This window comes from Babylonia areolata, chromosome 2 (assembly GCF_041734735.1).
Source record: "Babylonia areolata isolate BAREFJ2019XMU chromosome 2, ASM4173473v1, whole genome shotgun sequence".
NCBI lineage: Eukaryota > Metazoa > Mollusca > Gastropoda > Neogastropoda > Buccinidae > Babylonia > Babylonia areolata.
In genome coordinates this window covers 14,904,469-14,922,932 of record NC_134877.1, presented here as the reverse complement: position 1 = coordinate 14,922,932, position 18,464 = coordinate 14,904,469, and the positions used below count along the sequence as shown (strand labels likewise).

General features: G+C 44.5%; 1 protein-coding gene across 1 annotated transcript in view; it reads right to left on the bottom strand.

Moving 5' to 3' along the window:
- LOC143298395 (dynein axonemal assembly factor 9-like) overlaps positions 1 to 18,464 on the bottom strand; it is a 378,176-nt gene that overhangs the window by 36,880 nt on the left and 322,832 nt on the right. Inside the window, exons 17-24 of the mRNA XM_076611286.1 lie at positions 13,563 to 13,645; positions 12,304 to 12,348; positions 10,155 to 10,309; positions 6,415 to 6,485; positions 4,473 to 4,617; positions 3,804 to 3,907; positions 3,048 to 3,194; positions 1,090 to 1,175 (exon numbers count right to left, since the gene is read on the bottom strand). Coding sequence (XP_076467401.1) covers positions 1,090 to 1,175; positions 3,048 to 3,194; positions 3,804 to 3,907; positions 4,473 to 4,617; positions 6,415 to 6,485; positions 10,155 to 10,309; positions 12,304 to 12,348; positions 13,563 to 13,645 — 836 coding nt within the window. The remainder of the gene's footprint in view (positions 1 to 1,089; positions 1,176 to 3,047; positions 3,195 to 3,803; positions 3,908 to 4,472; positions 4,618 to 6,414; positions 6,486 to 10,154; positions 10,310 to 12,303; positions 12,349 to 13,562; positions 13,646 to 18,464) is intronic.

Genomic DNA, 18,464 nt, shown 5'->3' with positions numbered 1-18,464 from the left:
TTGACAGGAACAACCCTTTTGTTGCTGTGGGTTCTTTTACGCGTGCTAAGCGCATGCTGCACACGGGACCTCGGTTTATCGTCTCAACCGAATGACTAGCGTCCAGACCACCACTCAAGGTCTAGTGGACGGGGAGAAAATATCGGCAGCCGAGCCGTGGTTTGAACCAGCGAGCTCAGATTCTCTCGCTTCCTAGGCGGACGCGTTACCTCTAGGCCATCACTCCACTTTTTTATGATGATATACAAGAGGAATTTGTCTTTAGTTAAAATCAACTTATTCTTACATCACACAAACAGTATGTTTTCCTGGACTCAGTATGCTTCCTCCTTGTATACTGACATGCATCTTGGGATCAAACTTGCCAGAGGTTTTGAGGTGTGTGTGTGGGGGCGTGGGGGGAGTGGTGTGTGTGTGGGGGGGGGGGGGAGAGGGGGGTGAGGGGTGGGGGGAGGGGCTGCTGTGACTTATAACATTAAATAAAAAATGTACAGAAATAGAGATGTACATAGGGAATAGAATTCACTTAAAAAGCAGTATATTGTGGGCTGATGAAAATAATAATGTACAGAAATAGAGCTGTACATAGGGAATAGAATTTTCTTAAAACACAGTATATTGTGGGCTGATGAAAATAATAATGTACAGAAACAGATGTACATAGGGAATAGAATTTTCTTAAAATGCAGTACATTGTGGGCTGATGAAAATAATAATGTACAGAAACAGATGTACATAGGGAATAGAATTTTCTTTAAAAGCAGTATATTGTGGGCTGATGAAAATAATAATGTACAGAAATAGAGATGTACATAGGGAATAGAATTTTCTTTAAAAGCAGTATATTGTGGGCTGATGAAAATAATAATGTACAGAAACAGAGATGTACATAGGGAACAGAATTTTCTTAAAAGGCAGTATATTGTGGGCTGATGAAAATAATAATGTACAGAAACAGAGCTGTACATGGGGAATAGAATTTTCTTAAAAGGCAGTATATTGTGGGTGGATGAAAATAATGTACAGAAACATATGTACATAGAGAACAGAATTTTCTTAAAAGGCAGTATATTGAGGGCTGATCCTCACAGAGCGTCCAGCTGTTCTGGAAGGTCCTCAGACTCGATCCTGCTGACCGGCGGCATGTCCGAGTCCTCCTTCCAACTGGTCAGCACCTGAAACCATCGTCATCACCATCACCATTCACATCATCATCATCATTTGTTTGTATTTGTATTTGTATTTCTTTTTATCACAACAGATTTCTCTGTGTGAAATTCGGGCTGCTCTCAACAGGGAGAGCGTGTCGCTATACTACAGCGCCACCCATTTTTTTGTATCTTTTCCTGTGTGCAGGTTTATTTGTTTTTCCTATCGAAGTGGATTTTTCTACAGAATTTTGCCAGGAACAACCCTTTGCCGTGGGTTCTTTTACATGCGCTAAGTGCATGCTGCACACGGGACCTCGGTTTATCGTCTAATCCGAATGACTAGCGTCCAGACCATCACTCAAAGTCTAGTGGAGGGGGAGAAAACATCGGCGGCTGAGCCGTGATTCGAACCAGCGCGCTCAGATTCTCTCGCTTCCTAGGCGGACGCGTTACCTCTAGGCCACCACTCCAATGAGTCAACATTACTGGCATATCCAAATCCTCCTTCCAACTAGCTGGTCAGCACCTGAAACCATCGTCATCACCATCACCATTCACATCATCATCAACATTATTATCGTCAATATCAATCATTATCATTTCTTGGTCCTGCATCTTCATCATCATCACAGTCATCAATGTCAATAGCAGCTTCTGGGTTCTGTTTTATCAACCATTACAATTATGGTGCACACACACACACACACACACACACCATCATACTTGTGTATGTATGTGTAGTACGTGTGTGCATGTGCACACATGGATGGATGGGTACAGACATTCGCATGTAACAATTAACCAAGGTCCCATTTGAATTGTGCCCTTAACACATGTAAATGAACCCATGGCAACGAAAGGGACTGTCCCAAAATTCTGTAGAAAATTCCACTTTGATAGTAAAATGAATACACTTGCAAAAACAAAAAACAAACAAAAAAAAAGACTGTTGCTGTAGTGCTCTTGAATTTCACACAAATTTGTTACAACAACAACAAAAAAAGTAACACAATAAAATAATTCAACACAAGTGTATAATGCATGCACATGTGCATGTGCATGTGCGTGTGCGTGTGTGTGTACATGTGTGTGTCTGTGTGTATGTGTGTGCATGTGTGTGCGTGTGTGTGTGCGATGCGTGCATGCATGTGTGTGTGTGTGTGTGTGCATGTGTACATGCGTATGCATGCATGAGTTTATGTGAACAAACAGTTACTGATTTGAACGAATCACCAATGTGAAGTTGTTGTTACTGTTGTTTAATGACAGCACATTGTCTGCTGTAACCCACACCACTACTCAAGACCTACCTGTCCATACAGGTGGTTCTGCGCCTTGCAGAACTGTAACCCTGACTTAACCCTAACCCACACTACTACTCAGTCAAGACCTACCTGTCCATACAGGTGGTTCTGCGCCTTGCAGAACTTTAACCCTGACTTAACCCTAACCCTACTACTCAGTCAAGACCTACCTGTCCATACAGGTGGTTCTGCACCTTGCAGAACTTTAACCCTGACTTAACCCTAACCCTACTACTCAGTCAAGACCTACCTGTCCATACAGGTGGTTCTGCGCCTTGCAGAACTGTAACCCTAACTTAACCCTAACCCACACTACTACTCAGTCAAGACCTACCTGTCCATACAGGTGGTTCTGCGCCTTGCAGAACTCTAACCCTGACTTAACCCTAACCCTAACACTACTACTCAGTCAAGACCTGCCTGTCCATACAGGTGGTTCTGTGCCTTGCAGAACTCTAACCCTGACTTAACCCTAACCCTAACACTACTACTCAGTCAAGACCTACCTGTCCATACAGGTGGTTCTGCGCCTTGCAGAACTCTAACCCTAACTTAACCCTAACCCTAACACTACTACTCAGTCAAGACCTACCTGTCCATACAGGTGGTTCTGCGCCTTGCTGCGTGGCGCCATGACGATGAAGAGCATGTTGTCACTGCTCAGCAGGTGAGGGGGCAGCTTGACTGCGGACCATGTGTGGTAGGTCAGGATCAGCAGTTTGGACGTCGTCATGGAGTCCTGCGGGTCAGCCACACACACACACACACACACATGTATATACATACACATACAGACATACACATACAGACACACACATACATACACACACACACATATGCACACACACACACACACATGCACACACACACACATGTATGCACACACACACACATTATATGCACACACACACACACACACTTGTTTACAGCCAAACACACACATACAAACACACATATATATGTTTACAACCAAACACACACACACACACACACAAACACACATGAAACATTGATCACAAAAACAAACAGGCACATGCAGCTCGCACAACTCTCACACACATACATACACACATCCACATGCATGTACGTGCAAGCATGCACACACACACACACACACACACCTGCACGCACATGTATACATGCAAGCATGCACACACACACACACACACACACACACGCACATGCACTCATACACTCACACACACACACTCATACACACACACACGCACACGCACTCACACACACACACTGACTACATGCACACACACACACACACACACACACACACACACACACACACACACACACAAGCTATAAGTGATAATGAGGAGGTAATGACCCAACTGACCCCATCAAAGAGATGAACGTGACTGCAGTCCGAGGCACTGAGAGCAAAAGACCCATAACTCTCACTGTACATCGCCAACCCGTTCTGATACACGTATAGCTGCACTGGAAAAAAAACCCATCAAAATACAACAATGTTTTTGGAAAATAATAACAGTTCTAACAATGATAATAACAATAATGATAAGAATGATAACAATGAGCCCCCCTACCCCCACCCCCACTCTCTCGGCCAAGAGGGATTTATTTAGGACAGTCGGTGTTGGGATGGTTCCCAAAGACCAACTAGCCCTTGTGTCTTATTGTAACAAACTGTGTGTTCTGCACTTGCAAAGGGGATGTTTTAATATAACACATTTATTTTAGTCTAATTTTGTAAAGACTGGTTTGTATCTGAATTAAGTTGATTTAAAAAAAAAAAAAAAAAAAACACCCGATTTATTCCGCATTATAACCCATGCTTCTCTACAGAATATTACTTCCCACACGATACTTTAGGATTCTGTTACAGAAAATTATGTGCACAGCATTACTGTAGGATACTCGGGCCTGTATCACAGTCCTCGACACTACTGTCATTGCATACAGTAGTCAGTGTAGAATTCCAAGCTCATCAGAATAATGTCAGAACATACTGAGTTCCATCATATCCCCCCCACCCCCTCTCTACCTGCTTCAGGCGGCAGGGTGAGCTCAGAGCCGGCAGTGATCTCCACCTTGTCCCCGGCCATCAGCAGCTTGCCCAGTCTGCTGGGCGCCTCCGTCTCCAGCTGGCGCCGCACCTCTGCCTGGTCGTCACGGCTGTTGGCGCTGGCCTGAACACACACACACACACACACACACACACACACACGTGCAGTCACCAAATCATTTCGTGTCCATGTCAGCGGTTTTGAAGGGAGAAGGTCGTTGTGGTGAAGATCTGTACATGTGTACATGCACCGCATGCAGGTCATACTCGCAAGCACACACACACAAACACATGCATGCACACACGCACATACACACACACATGTCTGGTACTCCCTCTCTCTCTACCTCCCTCCCGCCCCTCACCCCCCCTTCCACACCCTTTAAATTTTCCTCTCACTTTCTCCTCTACACTGTGTATTGTTGTAAATGCCAGATTACCATTTATGTAACCATGATTATAATGTGCATGCTGTATTCGAATAGCTGATGTAAGGATTTTCTCCCATTACTTTATTTTACTTTCCCCCCTTTGAGGGATGGATTGGGGGGGAAATAGCATTGTCTTGCTTACTCTGTCACCCTCAGAAAATAAAATGTATTCATCTTCTTCTTCTTCTGCGTTCACTCGTATGTACACGAGTGGGCTTTTATGTGTATGACCTTTTTTACCCCGCCATGTAGGCAGCCATACTCCGTTTTCGGGGGTGTGCATGCTGGGTATGTTCTTGTTTCCATATCCCACCGAACGCTGACATGGATTACAGGATCTTTAACGTGCATATTTGATCTTCTGCTTGTGTATACACACGAAGGGGGTTCAGGCACTAGCAGGTCTGCACATATGTTGTAAAAATCCCCACCCTTTACCCACCAGGCGCCGTCACCGTGATTCGAACCCGGGACCCTCAGATTGACAGTCCAACGCTTTAACCACTCGGCTATTGCGCCCGTCATAAAATGTATTCAATTGAATTGAATTCTTACCACCTCCTGTGCTGGGTGACTGAAGAGATGGGGTAAGGGGGAGCTGCTCTAAAGATGGAGGAGGTGGTAAATCACAGCCATTCTACAGCCGAACTACAAGAGTGCGACATGGTCCATGGGAGATAACCACTCTCTATGTGAACATTTCTTGACATGGAAATGGTTGCTTCCCCTGAACTGATAGCTCATTCCTCACCTGCTCCGTGTGTGTGTATGTGTGTGTGTGTGTGTGTGTGTGTGTGTGTGGAGGGGGAGGGGGTGCGGGTGGGGGAGGGGAGTATGTGTTTTTACTTCCTCCCCCCCACCCTCCATGTATGTTCATTCATGCCACGCTTATTTTATTTAGTGAGTGTGTGTGTGTGGTGGTGGTGGTGGTGGTGGTGGTGGTGTGTGTGTGTGTGTGTGTGTGTGTGTGTGTGTGTGTGCGCGTATGTTGTTTGTGCGTGGGGGAATATGTGTGCGTGTTTACTTTTCCACCCATATATTTTCATTAATGCCACGCTTATTTCATTTAGTATTGTGTAGACTGTGTTCAGGGTGGGGACTGGATGTAAGAAAGCACACAACTGCTTATCTATTATCCTCAAAATAAAAAATAAAATGTCGTTTGATTGATTAATAATGATGAGAAAAATATAAAAGAGAGACACAGACAGAGACAGAGACACAGAACTTCCATCCAAAGTGGATAGAGAAGAGAGATAGAGACAGACAGACAGAGAGAGAGAGATTGATAGAGACAGACAGACAGTGAGAGAGATAAAGAGAGAGGTAAAGAGAGAGATATAGATAGACAGAGACAGAGAGAGAGATAGAGACAGAGAGAGATAGAGTCAGAGAGAGAGAGACAGAGACAGACAGACAGAGAGACAGACACAGAGATAGAGACAGAGAGACAGAGACAGAGACAGAGAGAGAGAGAGAGAGGTACATACCCCCCATATCATACACCGTGGGATGTGACTGGTCAGGAACAGAATGTCACTGTCCACGCTGGTCTTCACGCCTGCACAACACCATCAAAGACATATCATGCACTGTGTTGTTAGTGGAGCTTGTCCTGTCTTAAATATCCATTTATGAATTTTACCTCTTTCATCGAATGATCAAAACTTTTTGTTGTACCGTGAATGTCATGCCTTTTTCGTATGTGGGTCGCCTTTTCGTTATTTTTTAATCAGTGAACATGTCAATGACTTCTCCTCTTTTAATTTTTTATTTTATTTTATAGGTAATAAAGTAACCTTAACTCTCTCCATACGAACGGCAAAAGAGACGACGTTAACAGCGTTTCACCCCAATTACCATCATCAAAATATTGCAAGCGGAAGGCTCTTATACTGAAGACGTGAATGTTGACAAAGAATACCACAATTCTGACGACGGAAGCTAAAGGTTGGGTCATTCAGACACCCACTGGACATCCGAGGGGTCTGTGTAGAGGAGAAGAGAGGACTGGCCGTACTGAGAGAGTTAAACCTTGTATGGAGAGGCAAGAAACAATCTCTGAATATACTACTTTTTATCTTGATAAAGTGCCATTGCATCTTGTATGGATAGGCAAGAAACGATCTGCTAAGTAGAGTACTTTTTTTTTTCATTTTCATAAAATTGTCACTGTATCTGTATCTGCTGATTTTTTTTTGAATTTTTTTTTTTTACCTTTATTAAAGTGTCATCGTATCTTGTATGGATAGGCAAGAAACAATCTGCTGAATATGCTATTTTATCTTCTTTTTCTCTGTTTTTTTTTTTTTTTTTTTTTAAACAAGATTTACAGACAGAAGGTGCTGCAGCAGAAGTGGTAAGGCTTTGGACTCTAGATCCAGTGTTCGACGGGCGCAAGAGCCGAGTGGTTAAAGCGTTGGACTGTCAATCTGAGGGTCCCGGGTTCGAATCACGGTGACGGCGCCTGGTGGGTAAAGGGTGGAGATTTTTACGATCTCCCAGGTCAACATATGTGCAGACCTGCTGGTGCCTGAACCCCCTTCGTGTGTATATGCAAGCAGAAGATCAAACACGCACGTTAAAGATCCTGTAATCCATGTCAGCGTTCGGTGGGTTATGGAAACAAGAACATACCCAGCATGCACCCCCCCGAAAACGGAGTACGGCTGCCTACATGGCGGGGTAAAAACGGTCATACACGTAAAAGCCCACTCGTGTGCATACGAGTGAACGCAGAAGAAGAAGATCCAGTGTTCACCAGTGATCAGGGTTCCAGACCATGTTTCGGCATGGTGCTGTGCCCTTGAGCAAGATGCGCAGGATAAACTATGTCGTGTGGCAGAAGAAGCTGAGAAGACTGGACTCCAAATCAACATTGGGAAAACAGAGGTCATGAGGGTCAACAACAAGAAGCAAGATCCAGTGCAACTACACCAAGAGAACATCAAGGAGGGTGACAAGTTTGTCTACTTAGGCAGTGTTGTCAGCAAAGACGGGGGGACGGACGAAGACATCAAGAGCCGTATCAACAAAGCAAGACACGCCTTCAACACCCTTCGACCAATCTGGAGATCGACAGCCCTCTCAATCCGCAACAAGATCCGGATATTTAACACCAACGTGAAGTCGGTTCTACTCTATGGCTCAGAGACGTGGAGAGTGACAAAGACCAGCACCCACAAGCTTCAGACATTCACCAACAGATGTCTAAGAAACATCCTGAACATCAGATGGCCAGAGGTTGTCTCCAATGAAGAACTTCGGAACATGACAAAACAGGCCCCACTGGAGACGGAAATCAAGAAACGGAAATGGGGATGGATAGGCCATATACTACGCAAGCCTGCAACAAACATCACAAGACAGGCTCTTGATTGGAACCCACAGGGGAAAAGGAAAGTTGGCCGTCCGAAGCAGACCTGGCGGAGAAGCATTGAGGCAGAGACAAGGGCGGCCGGAATGACGTGGGCCGAACTGAAGAGGACCAGCCAGAGCCGGGTGCGTTGGAGGAGTGTTGTTGCGGCCCTATGACTTATTCCTCTTGGTTCCGTGGGGAACAAAGTAAGTCAAGTCTGTGCCCTTGGGAAAGGCGCTTTCCTCCAATTTTTCCTCACGCCACTGACCCAACTGAGTGTGAACAGGTACCCGACTCTGTGGAAGGGGGAAGGTTGAAATGAGGGAGGGAGAGAACTGGGTCACGCCTCCCCATGCCGCGAGCACCTGGACACACTGGATAGAAATTCACTGGCCCCCGATGGCTATGCATGGCGATGGGGATACTTAACCTTTCATCTTCTTAACAGATGGAAACATAGGTGAACACTACCACTGAACACCAACAGAATAGTTTGTTTGTTTTGGGGTTGGTTTGTTTTTTTGGTGTTTTTTTTTTTTTTCTTTTTTCTTTTTTTTTTTTTAATGAAGATTCATACATAAAAACAAGCTGATACAGTCCTTACTTTTTTTCTTTTTTTTTTTTTTTACTAATAATTTGTGGGGTGAGGGGAAAACAAAGCTGTATTTCAAATCTGTCACAGTAACAAAAACCACACTTTAAAATATTTAAAACTTTCACGAAAAAAACAAACAAAAAAAACAACAGGCGGATCAGCATGGCAGAAAACAAGAAAAGGAAGAGATGGGTTTCAGTTTCAGTTTCTCAAGGAAATGTCACTGCATTCAGACAAATCCATATATATATATGCACTATATTTGTGTACCTATCAAAGAGTCAATTTCTTCCACAGAACTGTGCCGGAGGGCAACCCTTTTTGTTGCCATGGATTCTTTTACAGCACGCCAAGCGTGCGCTGCATATGGGACCTCCTCCGTTTCATCATCTCATCCCAACGACCAGACCCTCAAGTTGGATTTTTTTTTACCAGTCAAAAACTTGGGAGAAAAGGCAAGAACGGGAATCAAACCCAGAACCCAAACCCTCATGGACACTGTACTGGCAGACCAGCATCTTAACCATTCTGCCACCTTCCTCCCGAAGACACGAAAGAAAGAAAGAACGAAAGAAAGAAAGGGGGAAAAGCCAGAAACAGAGCGACAAAAGAAACAAGAACATTCTAGCACGTCTCTAAAAAGACATTTCTAGCACATGATTTCCAGAAGGTGGACATACTACAGTTTCAGTTTCAGTAGCTCAAGGAGGCGTCACTGCGTTCGGACAAAACCATATACGCTACACCACATCTGCCAAGCAGATGCCTGACCAGCAGCGTAACCCAACGCGCTTAGTCAGGCCTTGAGAAAAAAAAAAGGTGAATAAATAATAGATAAGCTTACATAAATAAATAAATAAATAAATAATTATAATATAGAAAAAGGTAGTAGTAATAATAATAATAATAAAATAATAATAAATAAATAAGACAACAATGATGATAAATAAGCAAATGTAAAACATGAAGACACATTCACACATACACCCACACATGCATAACAGATATGCACCAAACATGCAGTTTCACAGATATGAAAGCACAGTCAAATACATATAAACGTACATGAGCTCCAACACACACACACACACACACACACATTAACCTGCACCTCCTCTACCCCCCTCCTCCACACACTCATTTCTACATACTACCTCCCTAGCATCCCCTGCGGGGGAACGTAAGTGGCTGGCTGGGGATTGGGGGGGGGGGGGGGGGGGGGGGGGGGCAGGCGGGGCTGGGGCTGGGGGGCAGGTGTATAAGGGGTGAGGACAGACCTGAGGAGACGGTGATAGCCGAGTCCTGGAAGCACTCCGAGAAGACCAGAGAGCCTGGGGACGGCGCTGAAGACCTGGCGGCAGGGATGTCGTACAGCCACAGGGTGGCCACCTTCATCAGGGCATTGCGCTGCCCGTCCACCACCTCCTCCACACTGCCGTCGTCGTCATCATCATCATCATCATCACCATCATCTCCACCACCATCATCATCATTGTCATCATCGACATCGTCATCATCATCTCCACCACCATCACTGTCATCATCAACATCGTCATCATCGTCGTCGTCATCATCATCATCGTCGCCGTCATCATTATCATCATCGTATTCACCACCATCATAATGATGATGATAATAATCATATAATCATCATCATCATCACCATCCTAATCATAATGATAATTACCAATACATCCACGACTACTGCTACTACTACTACTAATGACATGACATCGTCGTCATCATCATTATCATCTCCACCACCACCATCGTCGTCATCATCATTGTCAGAATCAACATCGTCGTCATCATCTTCGTCGTCATCATCATTATCATCATCGCCGCCGTCATCATTATCATCATCATATTCACCACCATCATAATGATGATGATAATAATCATATAATCATCATCAGCACCATCCTAATCATAATAATAATCATAATGATAATTACCAATACATCCACGACTACTGCTACTACTACTACTAATGAAATTATTGATAATGATAATAGTGATGATAATGATGATGATAATAATATCATTCTATCACGGCAATAATAATGATGATGATGATGATCATTATGAAAATGGTGCATAAAAAAAAGTAAAAATAACACTCATTTAGTGCTTTCAAACCTCTCAAAGCGCTTTACAAAAACATGCCAGTCAGACACAAAATGCACACACGCACACACACACACACACACACACACACACAATGCATGCTAGCACGCGCACGCATGCACACACACACGCACACACACACACACACACACACACACAATGAAGCGTTCTTTGTTTCGGACATCTTCCTTCTGGAACTGTATCAATCAACCTTTGATTTGCAGAGTCAATCATGTGATTGATAAGTGCACAGAAAGAATGACATGCAGTCGATTATGAAGTGTTGGCCTAGAGGTAACGCGTCCGCCTAAGAAGTGAGATAACCTGAGCGCGCTGGTTCAAATCCCATAGTTGTCAGTACTTTCTCCCCCTCCACTAGGCCTTGAGTGGTGGTCTGGACGCTAGTCATTCGGATGAGATGATAAACCCAGGTCCCCTGCGCAACATGATGCACTTAGCGTACGTAAAAGAACCCACGGCAACAAATGGGGTTGTTCCTGGCAAAATTTCTGTAGAAAAACCCACTTCGATAGGAAAACAAACTTAACAGGCAGAAAAAAAAAATACATAAAAATGGGTGGCTATCTCAGCGTAGCGATGCGCTCTCCCTGGGACAGAGCAGCCCGAATTTCACACTGAGAAATCAGCTGTGACAAAAAAAAAAAAAAAAAAAAAAGAGTATTACTAATACAATATTACAATACAATACAATTTTAAAGCGAACGCCCACTACTTCATTTCCCCAAGGTTCAGTTTGTCAAGGGGTTAAAATAAGACGCCGGTGACCGAGCTGAACAAAGTCAACACGTACACAGACTGACATGAACAATGAACAAATGTTTTATTGAGGGTAAACTGGATAAGCTGGAAGCTTCTTTACACCATGCCCTCCCTCACACACAAACACACACACGCACAAAATATGAAAAAGGAAAGAAAAAAAATCGGTACGGACACTCGGTGTAGACAGTAACAACAACAACTACTACCACAACAAGAGTTAATCACGAAACCAAAAAAAATAGCATGGAATATAACTCAGTCACACACACACACACACACACACACACACACACACACACACGCACGCACGGCACACCAGCTTACGCACGCATGCATACACGGGCTGATATACACTAATCTTCTGAGCTCCTTTCCCTGTTCACATTGTCAGACAGCAACGAAAAAAATGTTATTGTGTGGAAGCTCTCTCAAGAAGCTCAAACAAAACACTGCAGACAGGCAGACACAAAGGGAAAAGAACGACTGAAGAAACGGGACAAGAGCTGATGTACGTACCTTCCATGTTTGTACACTGACTCCACTGAAAACACAACCCTGGCTCTGGAAAAAAGAAAAGAAAAAGAAGATAAAACAAGAGAGGCAAGGCCTTCAAGACTCACTTGTGATAAATTAAGTCCCCTAGCATTAATTACAGAGTAATTTCCCTTTTTTACTATCTGCACCAAAACATTTGCAAAATAAAAATTCCATGCTTAGCAAAAGAAGTTCCTGTTTGAACAAAAAATGATAATAATGAATCCTCTTGTTGTTGTGTCAGAATAAGAGGTCAAAGTGCCAGGTTTAGAGAATACAAAAAATATAAACAGTAAATGCAGTTTGCATATAATTAGGCTTCTTTTTTTTTCTTTTTTTTGTGCCCATCCCAGAGGTGCAATATTTTTTTAAACAAGATGACTGGAAAGAACTGAATTTTTCCTATTTTTATGCCAAATTTGGTATCAACTGACAAAGTATTTGCAGAGAAAATGTCAATGTTAAAGTTTACCACGGACACACAGACACACGGACACACACACACACACACACACACACAGACTTAGACTCACTTTGTTTACACAAGTGAGTCAAAATAATGATGATGAAATATCCCACACCACAATACTAATCAGTTCAGCTGCCATTTATAAAATACTCATATGTATATACTGCTGCCTCTACACCTTTCACGGCCTATCTTCTGTGTGTGTGGGGTGTGGGGTGTGTGTGTGTGTGTGTGTGTGTGTGTGTGTGTACATGTATGTGTCTGTGTGTATGCACATGTACGTGTATGCATGTGTGTCTGTATCTCTGTGTGTGTGTGTGTGTGTGTGTGTGTGTGTGTGTGTGTGTGTGTGTGTGCGTGCATGTGCGTGCGTGTCCCTGTCTGTCGGTCTGTCTGTGTGCTTGTGTTTATGTCTGTGTTTGTTATTTTGTGTATGTGTGTGTGTGTGTGTGTGTGTGTGTGTGTGTGTATGAGAGAGGGAGGGGAGGGAGAAACAAGTACAGACACAGAGCGAAGTAAGTGTTTCCTGTGGTGGGCATCGGGATGATGATGTGTTGCCAGTCATTTTCCTGATCAACAACTCTGAATGAAGGATTTCACAACCGCACACATGCACGCACGCGCGCACACAATCACAAACTCACGCGTGCACACACACACACACACACACACAAATGCAAACGCACACACACGCAAACACACATACACAAGCACGCAAACATACACACACACACACACACACACACACACACACAGAGCGGAAGAGACCTACTTGTCAGACAGGTAGGCAGACAAGGCAGAGCTGATGATGCTCTGACATCCCTCGTTCAGTTCCTCAACGACTTTCACCCGTGCCTGCACACACAAAGAAATGCAACTGTACACACGTTTAAAAAAAAAAAAGAAAAAGAAAAAGGTTAAAGATCCCATGCCCATGGGGGCACTGAATTCAAAGCCACTGTGCCCAGGGCTTAGCGCAAGAAGGCCTTGAGTATTCATGCGTTCACGGATAGGCAATGCTCTGGTCCGCGTGCGTGCATGCTTTTTTTTTTTTTTTTTTTTTTTTTACACTACGTGGATTTTATGATCATTTTTCTCAAACAGCAACTCCCCCCCTCCCCCCTCCCTTAATTTAAAATACGTTTCTGAACACAAGAACCCACACTATGATAAAACCATCAACAAACATACAACACAGTGTCTGCTAGATTCTTGAAGATCTGCAAGACCTGTAATTTTGGCATTCCATCGCCTGTTTGTCAGGTCACGGGCATAGCCTTTGCTACTGGTACCATGTAACCCAGTACTTCCTGCCGCATGTAAAGTTACCCAATGACGGACCAGGCGGGGGAAGAAACCTTTCCCAACGGCTGTGAAGGCGGAAGAGGAAGACCAAAGGGCAGGGGGAGCTCTTATCCTTGGCTGGAACTCCTCCTAGGAGACGGAACTCCGAAGAAAAAACCTGCACCTGCCGAGGCCGTCCTACATGTGGCATTATCTGCACCTGTGGGACTGTGAGCGTCGGTAGGCGAGAGAGTGGGGAAGGGACTGCACAAATCTTCACACACAAAAAGTCACCTGTGCTGGTCAGGACGTTTTCCCTTGCAACACCTGTGGGAAGTGCTGCGCATCCACAATCGGTCTCTTCTCCCATTATGAGGACACACACCGACAGATAAGATTCCATTAATCGCCCCGTGGTGTAAGCATGGCCTAGTTAAAGGCAAAATGCCCCACAGCCATTTTGCGGTCCATCGGGGCAGTGAATTCATACCCATCGTGTCTGGCCAGGCCTCGGCACAGGAAGGCGGGGCCCAGTCCTCTCCTCAGTTCCGCTGTTTGAACCTTCCCCCAGACAGGCGCAATAGCCAAGTGGTTAAAGCGTTGGACTGTCAATCTGAAGGTCCCGGGTTCGAATCACGGTGACGGCGCCTGGTGGGTAAAGGGTGGCGATTTTTACGATCTCCCAGGTCAACATATGTGCAGACCTGCTAGTGCCTGAACCCCCTTCGTGTGTATACGCAGGCAGAAGATCAAATACGCACGTTAAAGATCCTGTAATCCATGTCAGCGTTCGGTGGGTTATGGAGACAAGAACATACCCAGCATGCACACCCCCGAAAACGGAGTATGGCTGCCTACATGGCGGGGTAAAAACGGTCATACACGTAAAAGCCCACTCGTGTGCATACGAGTGAACGTGGGAATTGCAGCCCACGAACGCAGAAGAAGAAGAAGAACCTCCCCCCCCCGCCCCCTCCGAACAAAGTCAGGTGACCCAGTCACACACACACACACACACACACACACACACACACGTGGGTAGTGTCAAGCAACTGTGAGCAAAGTGAGTGCCTCAGTTCTCAAGGACACAACACAGCCACATGATAAACCGGGGGACTCCAACCCTGATCACTGGTGAACACTGGATCAGAAGTTCAACGCTTAAAACCGACTTTGCCGCCACGGCGCCTCCAGAGGTTATGGGGTTAAAATTGATATCAAACAAGCAAACAAAAACCCCATCACGTCTGCTGACACTGTGTGAGATAATTATGTAACTGACTGCACACGCAGAGACATGCTGCTGAAGAAAAGAAACGACGTCAATGTCAGTCTGGCAACTGAGACATCAATCAGTCGGTCGTTCCGCTTCAGAGATAGACAGAGAGAGAGAGATACCGCACTGGAGTTTAAATAAACTCGGCTCACCCAGAAAAGGGTCCCCATTGGGGATATTCCACATGAGGTAAGGGGCACGGAAATTAGGTGGGGGGACAAACTTAAACCTGGGTGGTGCTATCAAATTAGCACCATTTTTGATGACACTTGTATAAAGTAGAGGTGCTATTTAATGCACACCACGGAAAGAACGCTGACGGTGCTATTTTCCACTCATGACTATTTCATTGACAGTTTTTGAAATAAACTGTTAACTGAACTTGACGTTTTATATTACAACTGAAAGCACTTACCCGATTTCTGACACTTCTGTGGACGTACGTAATATAATAACAACGCCTTGACCCGTCCACCCAGTGATCTCGACCCAATGGCACTTTCCACACGTAAAAAACGCGGCCGTATTTTACCTTCGTCAAAGGCTTTGAAATAAGCACAAGTTTCTTTTCCTGCTGACGTGTCTCTGCACAGATTCATCATGTCGGCCCACTCTTACGAAGCATTCGAGGCAACAGCCGTTAAGGTAAATGAAAGCCGTGACGATGGCTGGTTGAAAATGGTCGAAAAGTTTGGTCCAAAACAACAGTCGAATTAAATTAGACCAATTGCTTGCTGGCCCAATAAGGTCATGCAGGCCGCTCCAAGTTTCATAAAATTTGCCGGTCAGGAGTTGACTCAGACATTTCACAATCGAGTGGAAGAAGATGCGAAGTTTGCAACTGTCCCGGCGCGATACACAGACTGAATGTTGAGCCTCTTCGCTAGAGTTCAGTGAATGTGCACGTGAAACTGTGTCACTGTGCACGGGGAGAACGTCAGTTTGCGACACACAGCTGCCGCGGCGCAGGAAGTTAACACAAAAAAAGGTGTGCCTTCGTTTTGGAGGAATAAATCACTTGTAATTTTCATATGCCAAGTTTTGTTTCCAGTGCCGCTTCTTTCCGTTACAATCGAATGTGAACAACTTTAATCATGTTGTGATACATGTACAAGATAATATACAACCTGTGAGTGCTTTAACGGGAAAAAAGAACAAAAAACGTCATGTGATGAGACGTTTGAAACGGAAGAAAGAAAACACTGATTCGACTGATTTGTGGACAAGCACCCTTGAAAGTTACGTTGAGGCGATATCAGTGCACAATGATAACGCGAAATGCTGACAAATGACTACAAATACAAAGCTTACCTTCAAATGTAGTCATTGGGTCGTCGTTTGAAATGTAAGCCAAATGTTTAAAAGGCTTTGGCGTTGGTATTTGTCAGAGTGGCGGACTTTACTTGGGGGCACTGTTTATGTTCAGTTTGGTGTTGATGTAGTATCCCACGAAAATGTTTGGTTTTTTTGTTTGTTTTGTTTTGTTTTTGTTGTTGTTGTTGTTGTTTTGTTTTTAAAGACACACAACAACGCACTATTTACACCATTATTTACAGGTCACATCGGCACAGGCATCACTCAAAGTCGGGAGTCAGACGAAAGTCCGTCTGCTACAGGCATTCCCTTCCTTCGTGGGTTTTTTTGTGGTTTTTTTTTTAATTCCCCAATTGGGCGTCTGACATTCCCCAGTGGAGCCCAGACTGGGGGGACGTCAGTTTGCATCGGGCACCACACGTGAAACACCAAAGTTCTCAGGAATCGTTTTGTTGGTCTGTAGCCACGAGATGAAGTCTGGAGTGCATTGTGTCAAAATACGGGGGAAAAAACTGAATGGATTTGAAAAATCCTAAAACGTGGTGTTTGGACTGGAAGTTCTTCATAAGCCACAGCCTGTCTGTAGCTTCCGCGTGACATGGTGGACACACAGAAAGCACACAAATGACTTAGAAGAAATCCCAAGTACAACTTCCCACCCGATGTAACGTTCGGAGTGTTTCTTCACGTGGACTGTGGCCATCTGAAACAACTGGAGTTTTCCGGCTAGGCTTCCTTTGGGAATGAACAGGTTTTCTCACCATCATTTACTAATATGATGTAAGGTGGTGTGTACTCTTTTGGGTGTGGATATTTATTGGTTTTACAAAGTCGAGTTTATATGCCGAAACACTTTGCCAAAATTATACTCGACCGCCTCGTCAGAGTGTGAAAATGATAAACCGGTAAAGGCCGATATGCGAATCGGTGTGTCACAGACGGTCATAATGACGTGCACACACACTCATGGCAAGTGTCATATGCACGTGAAAACCGGAGTCTATGAACACTGACGACATATATATATATATAGGTGGAGTGATAGCCTAGAGGTAACGCGTCCGCCTGGGAAGCGAGAGAATCTGAGCGCGCTGGTTCGAATCACGGCTCAACCGCCGATATTTTCTCCACTAGACCTTGAGTGGTGGTCTGGACGCTAGTCATTCGAATGAGACGATAAACTGAGGTCCCGTGTGCAGCATGCACTTAGCGCACGTAAAAGAACCCACGGCAAAAAAAAAGGTTTGTTCCTGGCAAAATTCTGTAGAAAAATGCACTTCGATAGGGAAAGGAAATAAAACTGCACGCAGAAAAAAATACAAAACAAAATGGGTGGCGCTGTAGTGTAGCGACGCGCTGTCCCTGGGAAGAGCAGCCCGAATTTCACACAGATAAATCTGTTGTGATAAAAAGAAATACATACATACATACATACACACACACACACACACACACACACACACACACACACATATATATATATATATATATATATATATATATTCACTCCAACCCTTTCCCGTGTTTCTTTGGCATGAAAGGAACGACTCGAAAGCACGCGAGCCCGGCGAATATGTTTAACCCTCGACTCATGGGACATAGGATACATTAAGACAGTAAAGCAAAAAGTGTGAGACACGTAGAGATTTATCGCTCCCTCCACCCCCCTCCACGTCCCCCCCCCTCCCTTCCACATCCATCTCCACCACCTCCCCAACACATTTTTTGCATTAACGTGCCCCGTTAAAGTTTTTGCATAACCACCCTTTTTTTTCCATCCTAAGAAATGACATCGGATAC